Here is a 19579-nt window from a genome sequence, read left to right as displayed (position 1 = left end):
TGTTTGGCTGGGTTTAATGAGCTTAGAATTTGTGTTTTGTCATGGGTTGGGGTTGGTTGGGAGGGGGTATTGTTCATTTTCATATGATAGTATGCAACAAGAGTAACGAGATCAACACTATATACAAGCCAGGGAAACAATCAAACAAAGCAACAAAACAATTCAGAGAGTCCATAAGTCTGCAAAGTTCATATATTTAGTCTCTGAGGTGGGCGACGAATTCTGGTTGACCGCCTCAAGGGTGGGTCGAGAGCCACAGGTTCAGGAGCGGGCTGGACTGCGTCAAAGTCAGGGGGATGCAGAGTGACAGGGAGCTCTGCATAGTCCGTGGCAGGGTCAGCAGGAGGGCGAGGCAACACTGGAGGATCACATAGCGAGCGTGGAACGAGATGAAGGGCGCGTCGATTGCGGCGCAGAATAGAGCCATCCGGTAGACGAACCAGGAAAGAGCGGGGGGCCTCCTGCCGAAGGACAACAGCGGTTGCAGACCAGTCACCATCTGGAAGATGAATGCGGACGTTGTCATCTGGAGCCAGAGCAGGGAGATCAGCTGCACGGGAGTCATGAGCCACCTTGTGCTGTGCACGAGACAGCTGCATCTGGCGAAGGACCGGAACGTGGCCGAGGTCTGGGACATGGAGGGACGGCACCGTTGTCCAGAGGGTACAATCCATGAGTAACTGGGCTGGCGACAGGCCAGTGGGCAGTGGGGCGGAGCGATAGGCCAGCAAGGCAAGGTAGAAATTGGACCCAGCATCGGCAGCCTTGCATAGGAGCCGTTTGACCATATGTACTCCCTTCTCCGTTGGATTGGGGGTACAGGGGACTGGACGTCACATGGGCAAAATTGTACCCCCTGGCAAAGTTGGACCATTCCTGGCTGGCAAAGCAGGAGCCATTGTCCGACATAACCGTGAGCAGGATACCATGTCGAGCAAAGGTTTCTTTACATGCAAGAATGACTGCCGACGAGGTGAGGTCGTGCAACCGTATCACCTCCGGGTAATTCGAAAAGTAGTCCACGATCCGGACATAGTCTCTACCCAGCGTGTGGAACAGGTCGATGCCCACCTTGGTCCATGGTGACGTGACCAACCCATGGGGCTGCAGGGTCTCATGTGGTTGGGCCGGCTGGACATAGAACATAGAATATTACAGCGCAGTACAGGCCCTTCGGCCCTCAATGTTACGCCGACGTGTGAAACCACTCTAAAGCCCATCTACACTATTCCCTTATCATCCATATGTCTATCCAATGACCATTTGAATGCCCTTAGTGTTGGCGAGTCCACTACTGTTTCGGGCAGGGCATTCCACGCCCTGACTACTGTCTGAGTAAAGAACCTACCTCTGACATCTGTCCTATATCTATCGCCCCTCAATTTAAAGCTATGTCCCCTCGTGCTAGACATCACCATCCGAGGAAAAAGGCTCTCACTGTCCACCCTATCTAATCCTCTGATCATCTTGTATGCCTCAATTAAGTCACCTCTTAACCTTCTTCTCTCTAACGAAAACAGCCTCAAGTCCCTCAGCCTTTCCTAATAAGATCTTCCCTCCATACCAGGCAACGTTCTGGTAAATCTCCTCTGCACCCTTTCCAATGCTTCCACATCCTTCCTATAATGCGGCGACCAGAATTGCACGCAATACTCCAAATGCGGCCATACCAGAGTTTTGTACAGCTGCAACATGACCTCATGGCTCCGAAACTCAATCCCTCTACCGATAAAAGCTAACACACCGTACGCCTTCTTAACAACCCTCTCAACCTGGGTGGCAACTTTCAGGGATCTATGTACATGGACACCGAGATCTCTCTGCTCATCCACACTGCCAAGAATCTTATCATTAGCCCAGTACTCTGTCTTCCTGTTATTCCTTCCAAAATGAATCACCTCCCACTTTTCTGGATTAAACTCCATTTGCCACCTCTCAGCCAAGCGTTGCAGCTTATCTATGTCCCTCTGTAACTTGTAACATCCTTCCGCACTGTCCACAACTCCACCGACTTAAGTGTCATCTGCAAATTTACTCACCCATCCTTCTACGCCCTCCTCCAGGTCATTTATAAAAATGACAAACAGCAGTGGCCCCAAAACAGATCCTTGTGGTACACCACTAGTAACTGGACTCCAGTCTGAACATTTCCCATCAACCACCACCCTTTGTCTTCTTCCAGCTAACCAATTTCTGATCCAAACTGCTAAATCGCCCTGAATCTCATGCCTCCATATTTTCTGCAGTAGCCTACCGTGGGGAACCTTATCAAACGCTTTACTGAAATCCATATACACTACATCAACTGCTTTACCCTCATCCACCTGTTTAGTCACCTTCTCAAAGAACTCAATAAGGTTTGTGAGGCACGACCTACCCTTCACAAACCGTGTTGACTATCTCTAATCAAATTATTCTTTTCCAGATGATTATACATCCTATCTCTTATAAACCTTTCCAAGATTTTGCCCACAACAGAAGTAAGGCTGACTGGTCTATAGTTACCGTGGTTGTCTCTACTTCCCTTCTTGAACAAGGGGACAACATTTGCTATCCTCCAGTCTTCTGGCACTATTCCTGTGGACAAAGATGACTTAAAGATCAGCAATCTCCTCCCTAGCTTCCCAGAGAATCCTAGGATAAATCCCACCCGGCCCAGGGGACTTATCTTTTTTCACACTTTCCAGAATTGCTAACACCTCCTCCTTATGAACCTCAAGCCCTTCTAGTCTAGTAGCCTGAATCTCAGTATTCTCCTCAACAACACTATCTTTTTCCTGTGTGAATACTGACGAAAAATATTCATTTCGCACCTCTCCTATCTCCTCGGACTCCTCGCACAACTTCCCGCTACTGTCCTTGACTGGCCCTATTCTTACCCTAGTCATTCTTTTATTCCTGATATATCTATAGAAAGCTTTAGGGTTATCCTTGATCCTACCTGCCAAAGACTTCTCATGTCCCCTCCTGGCTCTTCTTAGCTCTCTCTTTAGGTCCTTCCTAGCTAACTTGTAACTCTCGAGCGCCCTAACTGAACCTTCATGTCTCATCTTTACATAAGCCTCCTTCTTCCTCTTGACAAGTGTTTCGACTGCTTTAGTAAACCACGGTTCCCTTGCTCGACCACTTCCTCCCTGCCTGACAGGTACATACTTATCAAGGACACGCAGTAGCTGTTCCTTGAACAAGCTCCACATTTCCATTGTGCCCATCCCCTGCAGTTTTCCTCTCCATCTGATGCATCCTAAGTCTTGCCTCATCGCATCATAATTGCCTTTCCCCCAGATATAACTCTTACCCTGCATTATATACCTTTCTCCCTTTCCATCACTAAAGTAAACTTAATCGAATTGTGGTCACTATCACCAAAGTGCTCACCTACCTCCAAATCTAACACCCGCCCTGGTTCATTACCCAGTACCAAATCCAAAATGGCCTTGCATCTCGTTGGCCTACCTACATACTGTGTCAGTAAACCCTCCTGCACACATTGGACAAAACGGACTGTTATAACCTGCCTACTTACCATTGGCTGGGGACTAATGACTATCCCACAATCCTGTGGGAGTATGAGCTTCCGCAATGAGGGGGGCGGAGAAACTCCTAGTATAAATAAGCTGGCCAGTTCAGGAACCAGGAGGAAGGAGTATGTAGCAAGGGAAGTTACTGCTACTGTTATGTATATATGTTATAGTAAATAAATGTTATTACTTTGTATCCTTAAAACTCGTGCTGGATTCTTCGTGGCCCTTACAAAACTGGCGACGAAGGTAAAAGTGAATAGCTGTCTACACTGCTGAAGCCACCTCCCTGAATTTTTGTTGGATACAGGTTGGAAGTTGTTTTCTATTATACCATGCCTCTGTACGGACGTTTGGATGTTTTTGATGCTGCGCTGGAAAGCTGGAACCAGTACACACAACGGATGCGTTACTATTTCCGGGCAAACAATATCACCGAAAACGAGCGCCAGGTGGTCATATTGCTCACCACCTGCGGCCCGCATACGTTTGGGGTGATTAGGAGCCTTACGTACCCAGCTGCACCGGACACCAAAACATTTGATGAACTTGTGAATATAGTGGGGCAACACTTTAACCCAACCCCGTCCACGATAGTCCAGCGTTACCGGTTTAATACCGCTGAGAGGACCCCTGGAGAATCCCTTGCCGATTTTCTATCCAGGCTACGCAGGATTGCGGAGTACTGTGACTATGGTGAGACCTTGTCAGAAATGTTACGCGACCTTTTGGTTTGCGGTATTAACAATGCAGCCACCCAGAGAAAGTTGTTAGCGGAGCCAACATTGACTTTTCAACAGGCCATTCAAATAGTCTTGTCCCGAAAGAGCGCAGAGCGAGGAGTACAGGAGCTACAGGGAATGGAAGTGCATGCCTTGGGGCGCAACCCTTTCCATCCAAAAACGTCCCCCCGCACTCCTGCGGTACCTTGGGCGAGGCAACGTCCGGACCGACGCCAGTGGCCATCGGACATTCCTCCCCGAAGGGAGCCTTCTCCAGAGCCAATGGATGAGGAGCCATGTCCGTGTCAGACTTGTAGGCGCCGACCCCGTCACGGACGGCGGTCCTGGGGACGCCAGAGGCGCCGTCGTTCCGACCGAAACTGGGACCAGCCCAGGGGCCGTAACTGGGACCAGCCCAGAGGCCGTACCTTCCATGTGGATGAACCTGCGGCGACTACTCCTGAGGACGTGGAGACGGAGGACGACTGCCTGCAGCTGCATTGTGTGGCAGCTCCCCGTGTGGCCCCCATTAAGGTGACAGTACGGGTCAATGGCCACCTGCTTGAGATGGAGTTGGATACTGGCGCAGCGGTCTCCGTGATCGCCCAGAGGACATTCGACCGCATCAGGCAGGGTATACAGACCCTTCCATTAACCGACTCACAGGCCAGGTTGGCCACCTACACTGGGGAACCACTGGACATTGCAGGAACTACAATGACCCCTGTTGTCTATGGACGCCAGGAGGGGCGTTTCCCACTTATCGTGGTGCGCGGCCATGGGCCCAGCCTGTTGGGTCGGGACTGGTTGCGCCATTTGCGGTTGCAATGGCAGCACATCCTCCAAACAGTTTCTGAAGGCTTGACTGAGGTGCTAGGATGATACCCAGATGTATTCCAGCCTGGTTTGGGGAAAATAAAAGGGGCCGTAGCCCGTATCCAAGTTGAAACCAGGAGCCACGCCGCGCTATTTCCGGGCGTGCCCAGTGCCTTACGCCTTGCTCGAGAAGGTAGAAGGGGAGCTCACTCGTTTGGAGAGTTTGGATATTATCAGGCCCGTCCGTTTTGCTGACTGGGCAGCACCAATTGTACCTGTAATGAAGCCAGATGCCACAGTTCGCTTGTGTGGCGACTATAAACTTACAGTGAATACAGTTTCCCGACTCGACCGATATCCAGTGCCTCGCATAGAGGATCTCTACGCGAAACTTGCAGGTGGACTCTCGTTCACAAAATTAGATATGAGTCACGCCTACCTGCAGTTGGAGCTGGACCCTGCCTCCCGACCATATGTAACGATTAATACACACCGGGGCCTGTATGAATATACACGGTTGCCCTTTGGAGTATCCTCTGCCTGCGCAATTTTTCAATGTGTTATGGAGGGCATTTTGAGAGGTTTACCACGTGTGGCTGTCCACCTAGATGACGTTTTGATTACAGGGACGTCGGAGCAAGAACATTTGGAAAATCTGGAGGCTGTCCTTAGACGCCTTTCGGAGGCTGGAGTCCGTTTACGTCGCACAAAGTGCGTATTTCAGGCAAAGGAAGTAGTCTACCTAGGTTATCGGGTGGACCGCGAAGGTCTGCACCCCGTCGCAGAGAAGGTGCGTGCAATTCAACATGCCCCCACCCCGACTGACACTTCGCATCTTCGTTCTTTTCTCGGTCTCGTAAACTATTACGGGAAGTTCCTCCCCAATCTGGCAACTACGCTGGCCCCTTTGCACCTTCTGCTAAAGAAAAATCACACCTGGGTTTGGGGTCAGCCGCAAGAAACCGCTTTCCGGCGGGTAAAGCAACAATTGTCGTTGTCTGGATTACTAACCCACTATGATCCTGGAAAGCCTTTGCTCGTCACATGTGATGCATCCCCGTATGGTATTGGGGCCGTCCTGTCCCACAAGATGGAGAACAGGGCCGAGCGACCGATCGCTTTCGCCTCCCGCACATTGACTGCAGCGGAGAAAAAGTACGCGCAGATCGAGAAGGAGGGCCTGGCAGTGGTTTTTGCGGTGAAACGCTTCCACCAGTACATGTACAGCCGCCATTTCACTATCGTGACTGATCATAAGCCCCTGCTGGGACTCTTCAGAGAGGATAAGCCAATACCGCCCATTGCTTCTGCACGGATCCAGCGCTGGGCTTTGTTGCTTGCTGCATACGAGTATTCTCTGGAGCACAAACCAGGTACGCAGATAGCAAATGCCGACGCACTGAGCCGATTGCCTTTATCGACTGGCCCCATGTCGACCCCCACGACCGGTGAGGTGGTTGCAACCCTAAATTTTATGGACACCTTGCCTGTCACGGCATCACAGATCCGTGAGTGGACCCAGACGGACCTGGATGGGAGGTTTCGGAGATGGGAGCAGAGGGGGGTCAGGGTATTAAAAGACCTGTTCCTGGGGGGACGTTTTGCAAGGTTGGAAGAGCTGGGGGGAAATATAGACTGGGGAAAAGGGAAGGATTTTGGTACCTGCAGCTCAAGACTTTGTAAGGAAGGAAGTTCCGAGCTTCCCGATGGCGCTGACCCCCTCATTGTTGGAAGAGGTATTGACGGCACGGGAATTGGAGAAGGGGGTGGTGTCAGTGTTTTATGGGAAGATTCTGGAGGAGGACGGTGTGTCCATGGTAGAGATTAAGGTCAATTGGGAAGAAGAGTTTGGAGAGGCAATGTAAGAAGGTGCTATGAAGAATGAACTCCTCAAGCTCATGCATGAAGTTGGGGATGATACAGCTGAAGGTCATATATCAGGGGCACCTCGCGAGGGCGAGGGTGAGTTGACTCTTCGAGGGAATGGAGAATATCTGTGAGTGGTGCGGGGTCCCCGCAAACCATGTACATATGTTTTGGTTCTGTCCGAAGTTGGAGAGGTATTAGAGGAGGTCTTCAGCATCATCTCAGGGGTTATGCATGTGGATTTGGAACCGGGTCCCTTAGAGGCCATTTTCGGGGCATCAGGCCAGCCCGAGCTGCAGGCGGGTGCGGGGACAGATGTTTTATCCTTCGCCTCGCTGATTGCCCGGAAGCGGGCCCTGTTCGGGTGGAGATCAGCTTCTCCACCCTGTGCCTTGGTGTGGCAGGGAGACCTACTTCAAATTTTGACCCTTGAGAAGGTGCAGTTTGAGCTGAGGGGGGAGTGAAGGAGGGGTTCTACAATTCATAGGGACTGTTTATTATGCACTTTCGGGAACTGGGTGTTTTTGAACATTAGGGGAAGGGGGGGGGGCGGGCGGTTGGCTTTACCATTTTATTGTTTTGTTAACTTGTACCTGGAATGCACAAATGGATGTACTGGATTGTATATTGAGGGGGTTGATGTTTCTGGGGGATTGTTATTTGACTTGTTTTTCTTTTGTTGTTTATTTGATGAAAATGTTTAAAATGTGGAGAATCAATTTTTTTTTTAAAAAGCAAATGACAAATCAATTGTCAATTTTAAATCTGTGATTGATAGATTTTTGTTAACTGAAAACATTAAAGGGTTGGTCAAAGGCAAGTTGCAGATTCGCCGTGGTGTCATTGAATGGCAGAACAGGCTCAAGGGGTTAAATAGTCTACACCTATTCCTATTGTTCTATGTTCTGAACACACCTGTCGTTAAATACTCACTATAAGAAAGGCCACAAGAGATTGGATAGTTTAGAAAAATGTAAAAAAAATATAAATGAACAGAGCTGTCTTCTATGCTCGCTATTCTTTATGGTAAAAGCACAACCGTTTCCCTATTCAATCATGTAAATACTTGTTTTATATTTGCATTCTCTCTGATAGGTACTCCCACATGATGCTAAAGCCCGTCGTCTTTTTGTCACAAGTGGTGGACTGAAAAAAATTCAAGAGATTAAAGCAGAACCTGGTTCAGTGATGCAGGAATACATTAATGGCATTAACAACTGTTATCCTGAAGAAATTGTCAGGTAAAATGGCTATTATTCTCCTTGAACTTTCTCTTTTCCAATTTGCTTAACCGATGCTAAGGTTAATTTTGTTTTTAAAAGAAAGGTTAGTTTGGTCAATTTCAAACCTGATTATTAGAATTCTTCAACCTTTTTTGTTTAGCTGATAATTAGCAATCTTGATGGTTCTTTTCGCAGTCAGGACAAATACGCCGTGTGCCTGCAATCAGCAAGCAACCTCGGCATCATAAACCGAGGGAGGGCTAATTAAAAATGCTAGAATGGGTAAGGATGGGGAACTCCGAGATCATGAGTACATGTTTTATTATGGGAAATTATTAAATTGAATTCAATAAATCTCATCACTTGTGGCACTAGAAAGCTGTAGGATTGTTGTTAAAACACAACTGAATTACTCATGTCCTTCAGGGAGGGACCACCTATCCCTGCCAAGTCTAGCTTACATGTGACTCCCATCCCAAGCTACATGGTTGACTCTTAATGACCTCAGGGCAATGGTTAGTCAATAAATCCTTCTTTGCCAGGGTTTCTTAAAAGGGTAAATTAAAAACTGAACTAAAGAAGCAGAGGCATCGACATGAACTAAAGGAGAGGGGTGAAACGCGCCACAATGAACTGAAAGGGGGAGGAGAATGGTTTATGAGCTGAAGTAGCAGGAGATGTATGTCAATATCAGTTGGGGGTGGGGAGCATGAGAGTGTGGGTGGGAGCTGTAGGAGATTAAAGAGAGTGAATACCGCTAGTTGGATGAAGATGGTTGAGAGATTGGAATGCCTCTGCGAATGGAGGAGAGTGATTTTGAGTCATAGTTTTACAGCACAGCAAAGGGCCCTTTAGCCCATCGTGTTTGTGCCGGTCATCAAGTACCTATCTGGTCTAATCCCATTTTCCAGCAATTGGTCCGTAGCCTTATATGCTATCGCTTTTCAATGTTAATCTCAATGCCTCTTAAATGTTGAGAGGGTTCCTGCCTCTACCACCTTTTCAGGCAGTGAGTTCCAGATTCCCACCGCCCTCTCCTCAAATCCCCTCTAAACCTCTTGTCCGTTACCTGAAATCTATGCCCTCAACTAGGGGAAATAATTCTTCCTATCTTCCTTATCCATGTCCTTCATAATTTTGTACACCTCAATCAGCTCCCCCCTCAGCCTTCTCTGCTCTGTGGAGATCAACCTCACTGTAACCAGTCACTCTTCATAGCTGAAACGCCCCAACCCAAGCAGCGTCCTGGTCGACTTCCTCTGCACCCTCTCTAGTGCAATCACATCCTTCCTATATGTGGCGACCAGAACTGCACACTGTACTCTAGCTGTGGCCGAACGAGCTTTTTACAGCTCCATCTTAACCTCCTGCTCTAATGTTTTATGCCTTGGCTAATAAAGGCAAGTATCCCATATGATTTCTCCTCCTCATCTAAATGTGCTACTGCCTACAGGGAACTATGGACATGAAGTGATAATCTAGTTGGCATTTGCAAGTTTGCTTTTGGCCTCTTATGTTGCCTGCCCACATCAACAGCCAGAAGTAGTGGGCGCGATTCTCCACTCCCACGCCATTTGGGAGAATCGCCTGGGCGGCCAAAATTTCCGGGGACGCCGGTCCAACGCCCTCCCGCGATTCTCCCAAGCGGCGGGAACGACCCGGTCGAGTTCCACAGGCTGGAGAATTGCCGGAGACACTGAAAATGGCGATTCTCCGGCACCCCCGCTATTCTGAGGCCCGGATGGGCCGGGCGGCAAGGCCAAAACGGCGGGTTCCCCCCCCCGGCGCCGTCCACACCTGGTCGCTACAGTCGTGGGCGGTGCGTGAACGCTGAGGGGGCGGCCTGTGGGGGGGCGAGGGGGGATCCTGCACCGGGCTTCACCTGGAATGTGGGGTGGCCCGCGATCGGTGCCCACCGATCGTCGGGCCGTCCTCTCTGAAGGAGGACCTCCTTCCTTCTGCGGCCCCGCAAGATCCGTCCCCCATCTTCTTGCGGGGCGGGCTTAGAGAGGACGGCAACCACGCATGCGCGGTTTGGCGCCGGCCAACCCGCGCATGCGCGGATGAAGCCCGTTATGCGGCGCCGGCCGCGTCATCTCTGCGGCGCCACTTTTACGCGGGCGACAAGGCCTGGCGCGTGTAGATGACGTGGCCCCGATACTGGCCCATTGTCAGGGCCTGAATCAGTCGGGACCGGGCCTGTTCCGCGCCGTCGTGAACCTCGACGGCATTCACGACGGCACGGCCACTTCGGTGTGGGGGTGGAGAATCCCGCCCAGTAGCTTCAACGAATGGAATGTCTTTTAGTATTTGGATTTGGATTTTGTTTATTGTCACGTGTACCGAGTTACAGTGAAAAGTATTTTTCTGCGAGCAGCTCAACAGATCATTAAGTAACAGATCATTAAGGGAGAAAGTGTTTAAAAAGGCCTATCAGTGACTTCTGTGGCAATCAGACAATCTTCAGCATAGAGAAAGGATGGAGCCAGCTAAAAGCAAAAAGGTTAAAGTCTGAAGGAGTGTTTATATCCAATTATGAAATCAAAGTGAGGCCCTCTGTTCTCCACACAGGTACTTTATGGCTAGCTTTTTTTTTCTATTTTTGTTTCAGATCCATTTTGTTAGAGTTGAGAAGTAATACAGGGCTGATCACGCTACTGGTGGTATTCTATAGGCCTCCAAATAGGGAGAGAAGGAGCAATACAACACGGAAATCACAGATATATGTGCAAGAACAATAGAGTGTTGATATTGGGGCACCTTAATTACTCAATTGGGATAATGTTCGAGGAAAGTATAAGGAGGAGAATAATCTCAGAAATGTGTTCAGGAGAACTTTTTTGACCAGTTTGGCCTCGGTCCAACAAGGAGACATTGTTGCATCTGGTGTTGGGAAATGAGATGGGCTGAATGGACCAAGTATTTGTGGGGAACACTTGGCTAAGGGTGATTGCCTGTACCCTTTCCCCTAGCGAAAGAGGGAGTGAGTCCCAGCTTTGCAGGTCCCTCTTCACCTCCCCCACCAGGCCGGAGGGGTTCCATTTGTGGAGCGTCATCCAGGTGTGGGCCACTTGGATCCCCAGGCACCTGAACTTGGTTTGGGTCACTTTAAACGGTGGTTCTTCCAGCTACGTTCCTCCCTCTCAGGGGTTTATCCAAGAAGACTTCGCTCTTTCCCAGGTTGAGTTTGTAACCTGAGAATGTACTGAATTCCCAAGGTGTCCTGTTATCTTTCCATGCTGGATAGGAGGTTTGACACGAAGAAGAGCAGGTCATCTGCATAGAGCGATACTCTATGCTCTCTGCCCCTTCTCCGAATTTTCCTCCACCACTCCACCGATTTAAGGGTGATGGTAGTGGTCCGATAGCCAGTGCAAACAGGAGCAGGGATAACGGGCTGCTGAAAGTATTCGGAGCTGGTGGAGTTGTCCATACGCTCACTGTAGGAGCGCTGTACAGGAACTTCACCCACATGGTGAACCCTACTTCAAGCTCAAACTGTCCAAGTACCTCCATGAGGTACCTCCATCCTACTCGATCAAAGGTTTTCTCAGCGTCCAGGCAGACAATTACCTTTGGTGTCCTCTCCCAGATGGGGTCATTATTACATTCAGCAGACGTCTGGGGCGAGATTCTCCACTCCCGCGCCGGTTGGGAGAATCGCCTGGGCCGCCAAAATTTCCCGGGACGCCGGTCCGACGCCCTCCCATGATTCTCCCAAGCGGCGGGAACGGCCCGGTCGAGTTCCGCGGGCCGCAGGCCGGAGAATCGCCTGAGACACCCAAAATGGCGATTCTCCGGCACCCCCGCTATTCTCAGGCCCGGATGGGCCGAGCGGCCAGGCCAAAACGGCGGGTTCCCCCTTGCGCCGTCCACACCTGGTCGCTGCCGTCGGGAACAGCGCGCGAACGCTGGGGGGGGGGGGCGGCCTGCGGGGGGGGCAAGGGGGGATCCTGCACCGGAGGGTACCTCAAATGTGGAGTGGCCCGCGATCGGTGCCCACCGATCGTCGGGCCGTCCTGTCTGAAGGAGGACCTCCTTCCTTCCGCGGCCCCGCAAGATCCGTCCATCATCTTCTTGCGGGGCGGACTTAGAGAGGACGGCAACCACGCATGCGCGGGTTGGCGCCGGCCAACCCGCACATGCGTGGATGACGGCAGTTATCCGGCGCCGGCCGCGTCATCTATGCGGCGCCGCTTTTACGCGGGCGACAAGGCCTGGCGCGTGTAGATGACGCGGCCCCGATCCTAGCCCATTGTCAGGGCCTGAATCGGTTGGGATCGGGGCCGCTTCACGCCGTCGTGAACCTCAACGGCATTCACGACGGTGCGGCCACTTCGGCGCGGGAGTGGAGAATCCCGCCCCTGATGTTTGCTGTTAGCTGTCTGCTCTTGACAAACCCGGTCTGATCTTCTGGCAGGCAGCTCTCCAGGCGCCTCGCCTGTGCTTTTGCTGGGATTTTTGCGTCAGTGTTAGAGAAAGATGGGTCTGTATGTTCCACACTCTGTTGGATCTTTGTCCTTTTTGGGGATCAGTGAGATCGAGGCTTGGGCCAGCGTGGCCGGCAGGGCCCTCTTAGACAGTGAGTCGCTGAACTTCACCCACAAGTGCAGGGCCAGTGCTGCTGCATATTTTTTGTAAAAGTCTACAGGGAACCCATCCGGTCCCGGCGCTTTCCCTGACTGCATGGAAGTAATGCATTTCACAATTTTGACCAGCTCTAACAGTACTTCCAGCCCTTGTTTCCTGTCCTCTCCTACCACTAATCTGTCGAGGAACTGAATTTTTGACGAATTCTGCATCGTCCCAGTTCGGGGCGTATATATTTACCATGGCTACCAGGGCCCCTTCCAGGGTCCCGCTGACCATAACGATTCATCCCCCTGAGTCCGTCACTGTGCTCATCACTGTGACTTAAACTGTCCTGTTGAATAGTATGGCCAACCCCCTTGTCCTGGTGTCGAAATAGGAATTAAACATTTGTCCCACCCAGCCCTTCCTTACCCGTAATCGGTCCCTCTCTCTTAAGTGTGTCTCCTGTAGCAAGGCTACATCCACCCTCAGATTCTTGAGGTGGCCGAGGATTCAGGATTTCTTCACCGGTCTGTTGAAGCCCCTCATGTTCCATATTACTATCCGGATATGGGAGCTGCCCCCTCTTCCTGTGGGGTCAACCATACTCACCCTGTGGGACTGGCCCTGTTCACCTGGGCCTGCCTTTGCTCGCGGGCCATTCAATATGGCTGCCAACTACTTCTTCATTTTCATCATCTCCATGTGTTGTCTGCTGCAACCAGCGCTCTACCCTGTCCCCTCCCCTCCCCCGACCCCCCTCTGTTTCTCCCCATGTACCCCCTACCTTTGTGCTGCCCCCTCCTAGTCCCCCTCGCCCCTCTTAACTTTACCCCTTTCTCTACCTCCTCCGACCCCCCACCCCCCTTTTGCCCTTTGTTTTCCCTGAACTTCTGTTTCCCTTTCCCTCTGCGGCCTCCTCCTTCGTTGCACATCCGTACACCAGCCTGCTCGCTAGTGTAGCGGCTTGCCTAAAAGTCGGATTCCCCTACTTAACCCCCATCTCTATCCCCTTCCCTCCCATCTCTCCGTGCCTCTGCCTGTAGCCGCCCCTGCCCCTCTTGAATTCTTGCAGCCCGCCTTCTGGCCAATGCTCTCTATCGTTGGTTGCCCAGTCCATTTATCTGGACAAACCTGTTGGCTTCCTCCGGAGTGTCAAAGTAATGTTCTTTACTCTGGAAGGGTAGAGCATGCCAAACCGCACCTCACTTTTGTATCGTGTGGATTTGGCACCATTGAATTCTACCCGGAACTTGGCCAGGTCAGCACCAATGTCATGGTACAGGCTGATGGAATGTCCTTCCCCTTGGGGCCCTATTGTGCTCTTCGCCAGCCTCAGGATCCGCACTTTATCCTGGTACCTGTGCTGCCTTACGATTATCGCCCGTGATGGTTTCCCCCGCCCTGGGCTGCTGCTGAAGTGACCTGTGACCATGGTCTATTTCTAAGGGCTTGTCAAAGCCTTCCTTGCCGACCAGCTTCCCAAGCATCGCTGCAAGGTATTCTGAGAGGTTTCTCCCCTCCATTCTCTCTGGCAGCCCCATGATTCTCAGGTTTTGCCGACGCGATTGGATCTCTTGGTCGTTGACTTTATCCTTCAACCTATTATGGATCTTGGACCAGTCTTGCCACCTCAGCCTCAAGTGGCGATATCTGGTCCCCTTGGTCCATGGCTACTTTTTCAAGGTCACATGTCATCTTTACGCCTCCACTCCATATTGTCCATTACCTCCCTCATGGGGGCCGTCACGGCTTCCACTGCCACCTCGACGACTGCCAGGAGGTCTTTTCTCATCTCGTCCCTTTGTCTCTGGAGCTTGGAGGTGATGGAACACATCAATTTGTGGGAGCTCTGCGGAGTCGACCCTTACCTGTTCTGTTCCTCCACATGCGGATCCCTGCTCCGAGGCTGAGGTTTCTCTCCCCTCGTCTTTACTGTTTTTTCAGCTGGGCGACTGATTCTTTCTCATCCTGCTTGGAAATGCGGTCGATGGGGGATTATGAGTACTTTTGGTGCCCGTATGTTGGGGTTAAAAGACCATAGTTCAAGTTCTTAGAGAGAGCCACCGCTCAGCTCATGGCCGCCACTGGAAGTCACAACTAGAATACTTAATAAGGCGGCACAGTGTCAAAATGGCCAGCACTGCTGCCTTGCAGTGCCAGGACCTGGGTTCGATTCCAGCCTTGGGTGACTGTCTGTGTGGAGTTTGCACATTCTCACCCTGCCTACGTGAGTTTCGTCCCAGTGCTTCAGTTTCCTCCCACAGTCCAAAGATGTGCAGGTTAGTTGAATTGACCATGCTAAATTTCCCCATCGTGTCCAAAGATGCACAGGGCCGAGTAGGGTACACTTTCGGAGAGTCGGTGTAGACTCGATGGGCTGAATGGCCTCCTTCTGCACTGTAGAGATTCTATGAGTACCGTGTTTTGATGTTTACCAAGGAAAAGCATGCTGGAAAAATGAAGTTAGAAGTAATGGATGGGATGAAAATTGAAGATAAGGATGTATTGGAAAGGCTGGTTAGAGAGGATAGGTCGCCTGATCCTGTTGGCTTGCATCCAAGGTTACAAAAAACAGAGCTTCCAATCTTTCCTGGATGCGAGAGTGATGCCAGAAGTTTGGAGAATGGCACCCTTATTCAATTAAAGGGTGTATGGACATCCCTTGTAATTACAGGTCAATCAATGGTAGGTAAGGTTTCAAAATAAAAGTCAACAGGTATGTGGAGAGGTTTAAGTGGATCGGAATGCCACCAGCTGCAGGTTCCCCCCAAAGTCACACACCATCCTGATGTGGAACTATATCACTGTTTATTTACTGTCACTTGGTCAAAATCCTGGAACTTTCTTCCTAACATCACTTTGTGTTCCTACAACACTGGGTGTTCCTACAACACTGTGTGTTCCTACATCACTGGGTGTTCCTACATCACTGGGTGTTCCTACAACACTGGGTGTTCCTACAACACTGGGTGTTCCTACAACACTGGGTGTTCTTACATCACTGGGTGTTCCTACAACACTGGGTGTTCCTACAACACTGGGTGTTCCTACAACACTGGGTGTTCCTACATCACTGGGTGTTCCTACATCACTGGGTGTTCCTACAACACTGGGTGTTCCTACAACACTGGGTGTTCCTACAACACTGGGTGTTCCTACATCACTGGGTGTTCCTACAACACTGGGTGTTCCTTCAACACTGGGTGTTCCTACATCACTGGGTGTTCCTTCAACACTGGGTGTTCCTACATCACTGGGTGTTCCTACAACACTGGGTGTTCCTACATCACTGGGTGTTCCTACAACACTGGGTGTTCCTACAACACTGGGTGTTCCTACAACACATGGACTGCAGCAGTTCAAGAAGCCAGCACACCACCACCTTCTTAAGTGCAATTAGGGATGGGCAATAAGTGCTGGCCGGGCCAGCAATGCCCACATCCCATGAACGAATAAATAAAAGTTAATTAAGGAGAGCCAGCATGGATTTGTAAAAGGCAGATCGTGCTTGACTAATCGAATTGAATTTTTCAATGAAATAACAGAGAATGTTGAGGAAGGGAAAATAATGGATGTTGTCTATATGGATTTTAAGAAAATCTTTGACGGAGTACCACATAATAGGTTGATTAACAAAATTGAGTCTCATGAATAGGAGGGTCATGCCAACTTGGATGAAAAATTGGCTTCAGGACAAAAAGCAGCAAGTCATGGTAACTTGTTTCTCAGACTAGAGGATTATAGACAGTAGTGTTTCCTAAGATCAGTGCTAGGATTGCTGCTTTTTAGTGGATATAAATAATAATAATAATAACCTTTTATCACTTGAATATTGAACTACAAAATAAAATTTCAAAATTTGCCAATGGTTCCAAACTTGGAAGTGCAGCTGACAGTGAGGATAATACCAATTAACTGCTACAGGGCACAGATAGGCTAGCAGAATGGACAAACAAGTGGGAGATCAAATTTAAAGTAGAGAAGTGTTAGGTGATGCATTTGGCGAGGGAATATCGACTAATGGCATTGTTCTAAAATGTGTACATGGTCACAGGAACATAGGCACGTGGAACTTCATGTGTACAGATCTTTGAAGATGACAGGATGTACCAAGAGAACAGTTAGTAAAGCAAATGGGATATTGGGCTTCATAAAGAGGGGTATTGAGTCCCTAGTTGCCCTTCAGAGTGGTGGTACACCCACTCTGTTGTTAGGGAGGGAGTTCCAGGATTTTGCCCCAGTGACGATGAAGGAATGGCAATATATTTCCAAGTCATGGTAGTGAGTGACTTGGAGGGGAACCTCCAGGTGGTGGGGTTCACAGGTATCTGCTGCTCTTGTCCTTCTAGATGATAGTGGTCGTGGGTTTGGAAGATGCTGTCTAAGGAACCTTGGTGAGTTACTGCAGTGCATCTTGTAGATGGTACTCATGATTGGGCTGGATAGCTGTTTCTTGGTTAGCGATGGGCTGGATGGCCTATTTCTATGATGTAAATTTCTGTGATTCTATGGAGGTTCTGTCAACACATACTGCACTGCATTGAGTTTCCTGATGGGGAAAGCTGACTTAGTTATTTGAAAAGATAAAATTGTCTATGGTGTGTTCCAGTATAAATGTTTGCTCAAATGGCTGCTTTCTATTAGTGCATCTTGTAGATGGTACATGCGGTTGCCACTGTTCGTCGGTGGGTTTAATGTTTGTGGAAGGGGGATCAATCAAGCAGGCTGCTTTGTCCTGGATGGTGTCCAGCTTCTTGAGTGTTATTGGAGCTGCACTCATCCAGGCACGTGGATTCCATTACACTCCTGACTTGTGCCATGTGGATGGTTGGGGGGGGGGGGGGGGGGGGTAGGCCATGTGGATGGTTGGGGGGGGGGCGGGGGGAACAGTATTAATATGGCGAGTCCAGTTCAGTTTCTGATCAATGATAACCCCCAGGATTGTGGGGGATTCAGCAATGATAATGCCATTGAATGTCAAAGGGCGGTGGTTAGATCCTCTCTTGTAGGAGATGGTCATTGCCTAGCACTGTGTGGTGCGAATGTAACTTGCCACTTGTCTGCCGAAGTCTGGATATTGTCCAGGTCTTGCTGCATTTGGGCATGGACTACTTCATTATCTGAGGAGTTGTGAATGGTGCTAAGCATTGTGCAGTCATCCGCAAATATCCCCACCTCTGACCTTATGATGGGAGGGAGGTCATAAATGAAGCAGCTGAAGATGGTTGGGCCTAGGACACTACCTTGAGGAACTCCTGCAGTGATGTGCTGGAGCTGAGATGATTGATCTCCAACCAACAGAAAGTTTCCCCCTGATTCTCATTGACTCCAGTTTTGTTAGGGCTCCTTAATGCCATACTCGGTCAAATGCTGCCTTGATGCCAAGGACAGTCACTCTGACTCACCTCTGGCATTCAGCTCTTTTGTCCATGTTTGAACCGAGGCTGTAATGAGGTCAGGAGCTGAGTGACCCTGCCGGAACCCAAACTGTGCATCCGTGAGAAGGTTATTGCTGAGTAAGTGCCACTTGATAGCACTGTTGATGACTCCTTGCATCACTTTGCTGATGATGGAGAGTAGACTGATAGGGTGGTAATTGGCTGGGTTGGATTTGTCCTGTTTCTTGTGTACAGGACACACCTGGGCAATTTTCCACAATGCCAGGTAGATGTCAGTGTTGTAGCTGTACTGGAAGAGCTTGACTAGGGGTGCAGCCAGTTCTGGAGCACAAGTCTTCAGTATTATTGCCGGTATATTTCCAGGGCCCTTAGCCTTTGCAGTATCCAGTGCCTTCATCTTGTCGTGTTATGTACTCTGGGATAACACAGGCTGCAACTGGATGCAGCTTTAACCAAAAGATACTCCAGACCTTGACGTTAGTTCAATCTGATTTATTGAACCAGTAGCACAGTTAGCACAGTTCTCTATGAGTTCGACTCCCTGCTAACCTAAGTGTGGTTACTCTGTCTGACTGAACCAGACTAGCTCTTAGCCGTGTGCTGGAGGCGTGATACTGTACATACATCCTGACTCACTCTGTAGATGTTCATCAGTGGAAAGAGGCGGAGTGTGAGTGCCTCGTGCCTTTTATAGTGAGATACCACCCCTGAGTGTCCTGCCTGCTCATTGGTCATGTCCTGTTCTCTGTGTTCATTAGCTGCCTGACTGTGCCTGTCTGTATATCATTATCTGCATGTCTGCATATCATGACATCTCCCCTTTTTAAAAATGTTTTGTTGGCACATGGGAACGTACTTGCATCTGGTGGCATATATTAACATATTTACAAGCGGTGTCATATGTGAACGTATTTACATGTGAAGACAGCGGTCTAATGTGAGAAAACAGAACATAGCAAAAAAAAAATGTTGATAAGTCCAGTTTCTGGGGCTTGCGTCTGATCCTTGTCGCCCGCCGGAGAGGTGGTGGTGGGGATGATGGCGCCTTGACAGGCGGGATGGAAGCCTGACTGGTGACCTCGTAGTTCGAGGTATCAGGAGGTGGCAAAACGACGGACGGAAACGGAGAAGAAAGTGGTTGCGGGCAGGCAACTTTGCGCAGTGCCCGTCTGTTTCGTTGCAGAACAGAACCATCAGCCATATGTACAACATACGAGCGGGGCGCAGCCTGTCGAACAACGACAGCTGGGGCAGACCAGCCACCATCCGGTATCTTGATCTGACAGTGTCTGCCGGGGATAACACGGGCAAATCGGTGGCATGAGCATCATAGCCCTGCTTTTGCTGGTTTCGGAGCAGCTGCACCTTCTGCAGCACCGGGAGGTGATCCGGGTTGGGCAAGTGTATGGCTGAAAGTGTCGTCCGCAGGTCCCTGTTCATCAGGAGTTGAGCCGGTG

At 50.0% G+C, this 19579-nt stretch overlaps 1 protein-coding gene across 2 annotated transcripts in view; it reads left to right on the top strand.

Annotated features, from left to right (window-relative positions):
* Positions 1 to 19579, top strand: part of spag6 (sperm associated antigen 6) — a 430527-nt gene that overhangs the window by 393644 nt on the left and 17304 nt on the right. For both annotated transcript variants that reach the window (XM_072508503.1, XM_072508502.1), the window contains exon 10: positions 8021 to 8166. In XM_072508503.1, the coding sequence (XP_072364604.1) occupies positions 8021 to 8166 (146 nt within the window). The remainder of the gene's footprint in view (positions 1 to 8020; positions 8167 to 19579) is intronic.

The sequence above is a fragment of the Scyliorhinus torazame genome, chromosome 6, assembly GCF_047496885.1.
Source record: "Scyliorhinus torazame isolate Kashiwa2021f chromosome 6, sScyTor2.1, whole genome shotgun sequence".
Classification (NCBI taxonomy): Eukaryota; Metazoa; Chordata; class Chondrichthyes; order Carcharhiniformes; family Scyliorhinidae; genus Scyliorhinus; species Scyliorhinus torazame.
The sequence above is the reverse complement of the archived record's forward strand: the minus strand, read 5'-3'. Positions and strand labels throughout refer to the sequence as shown.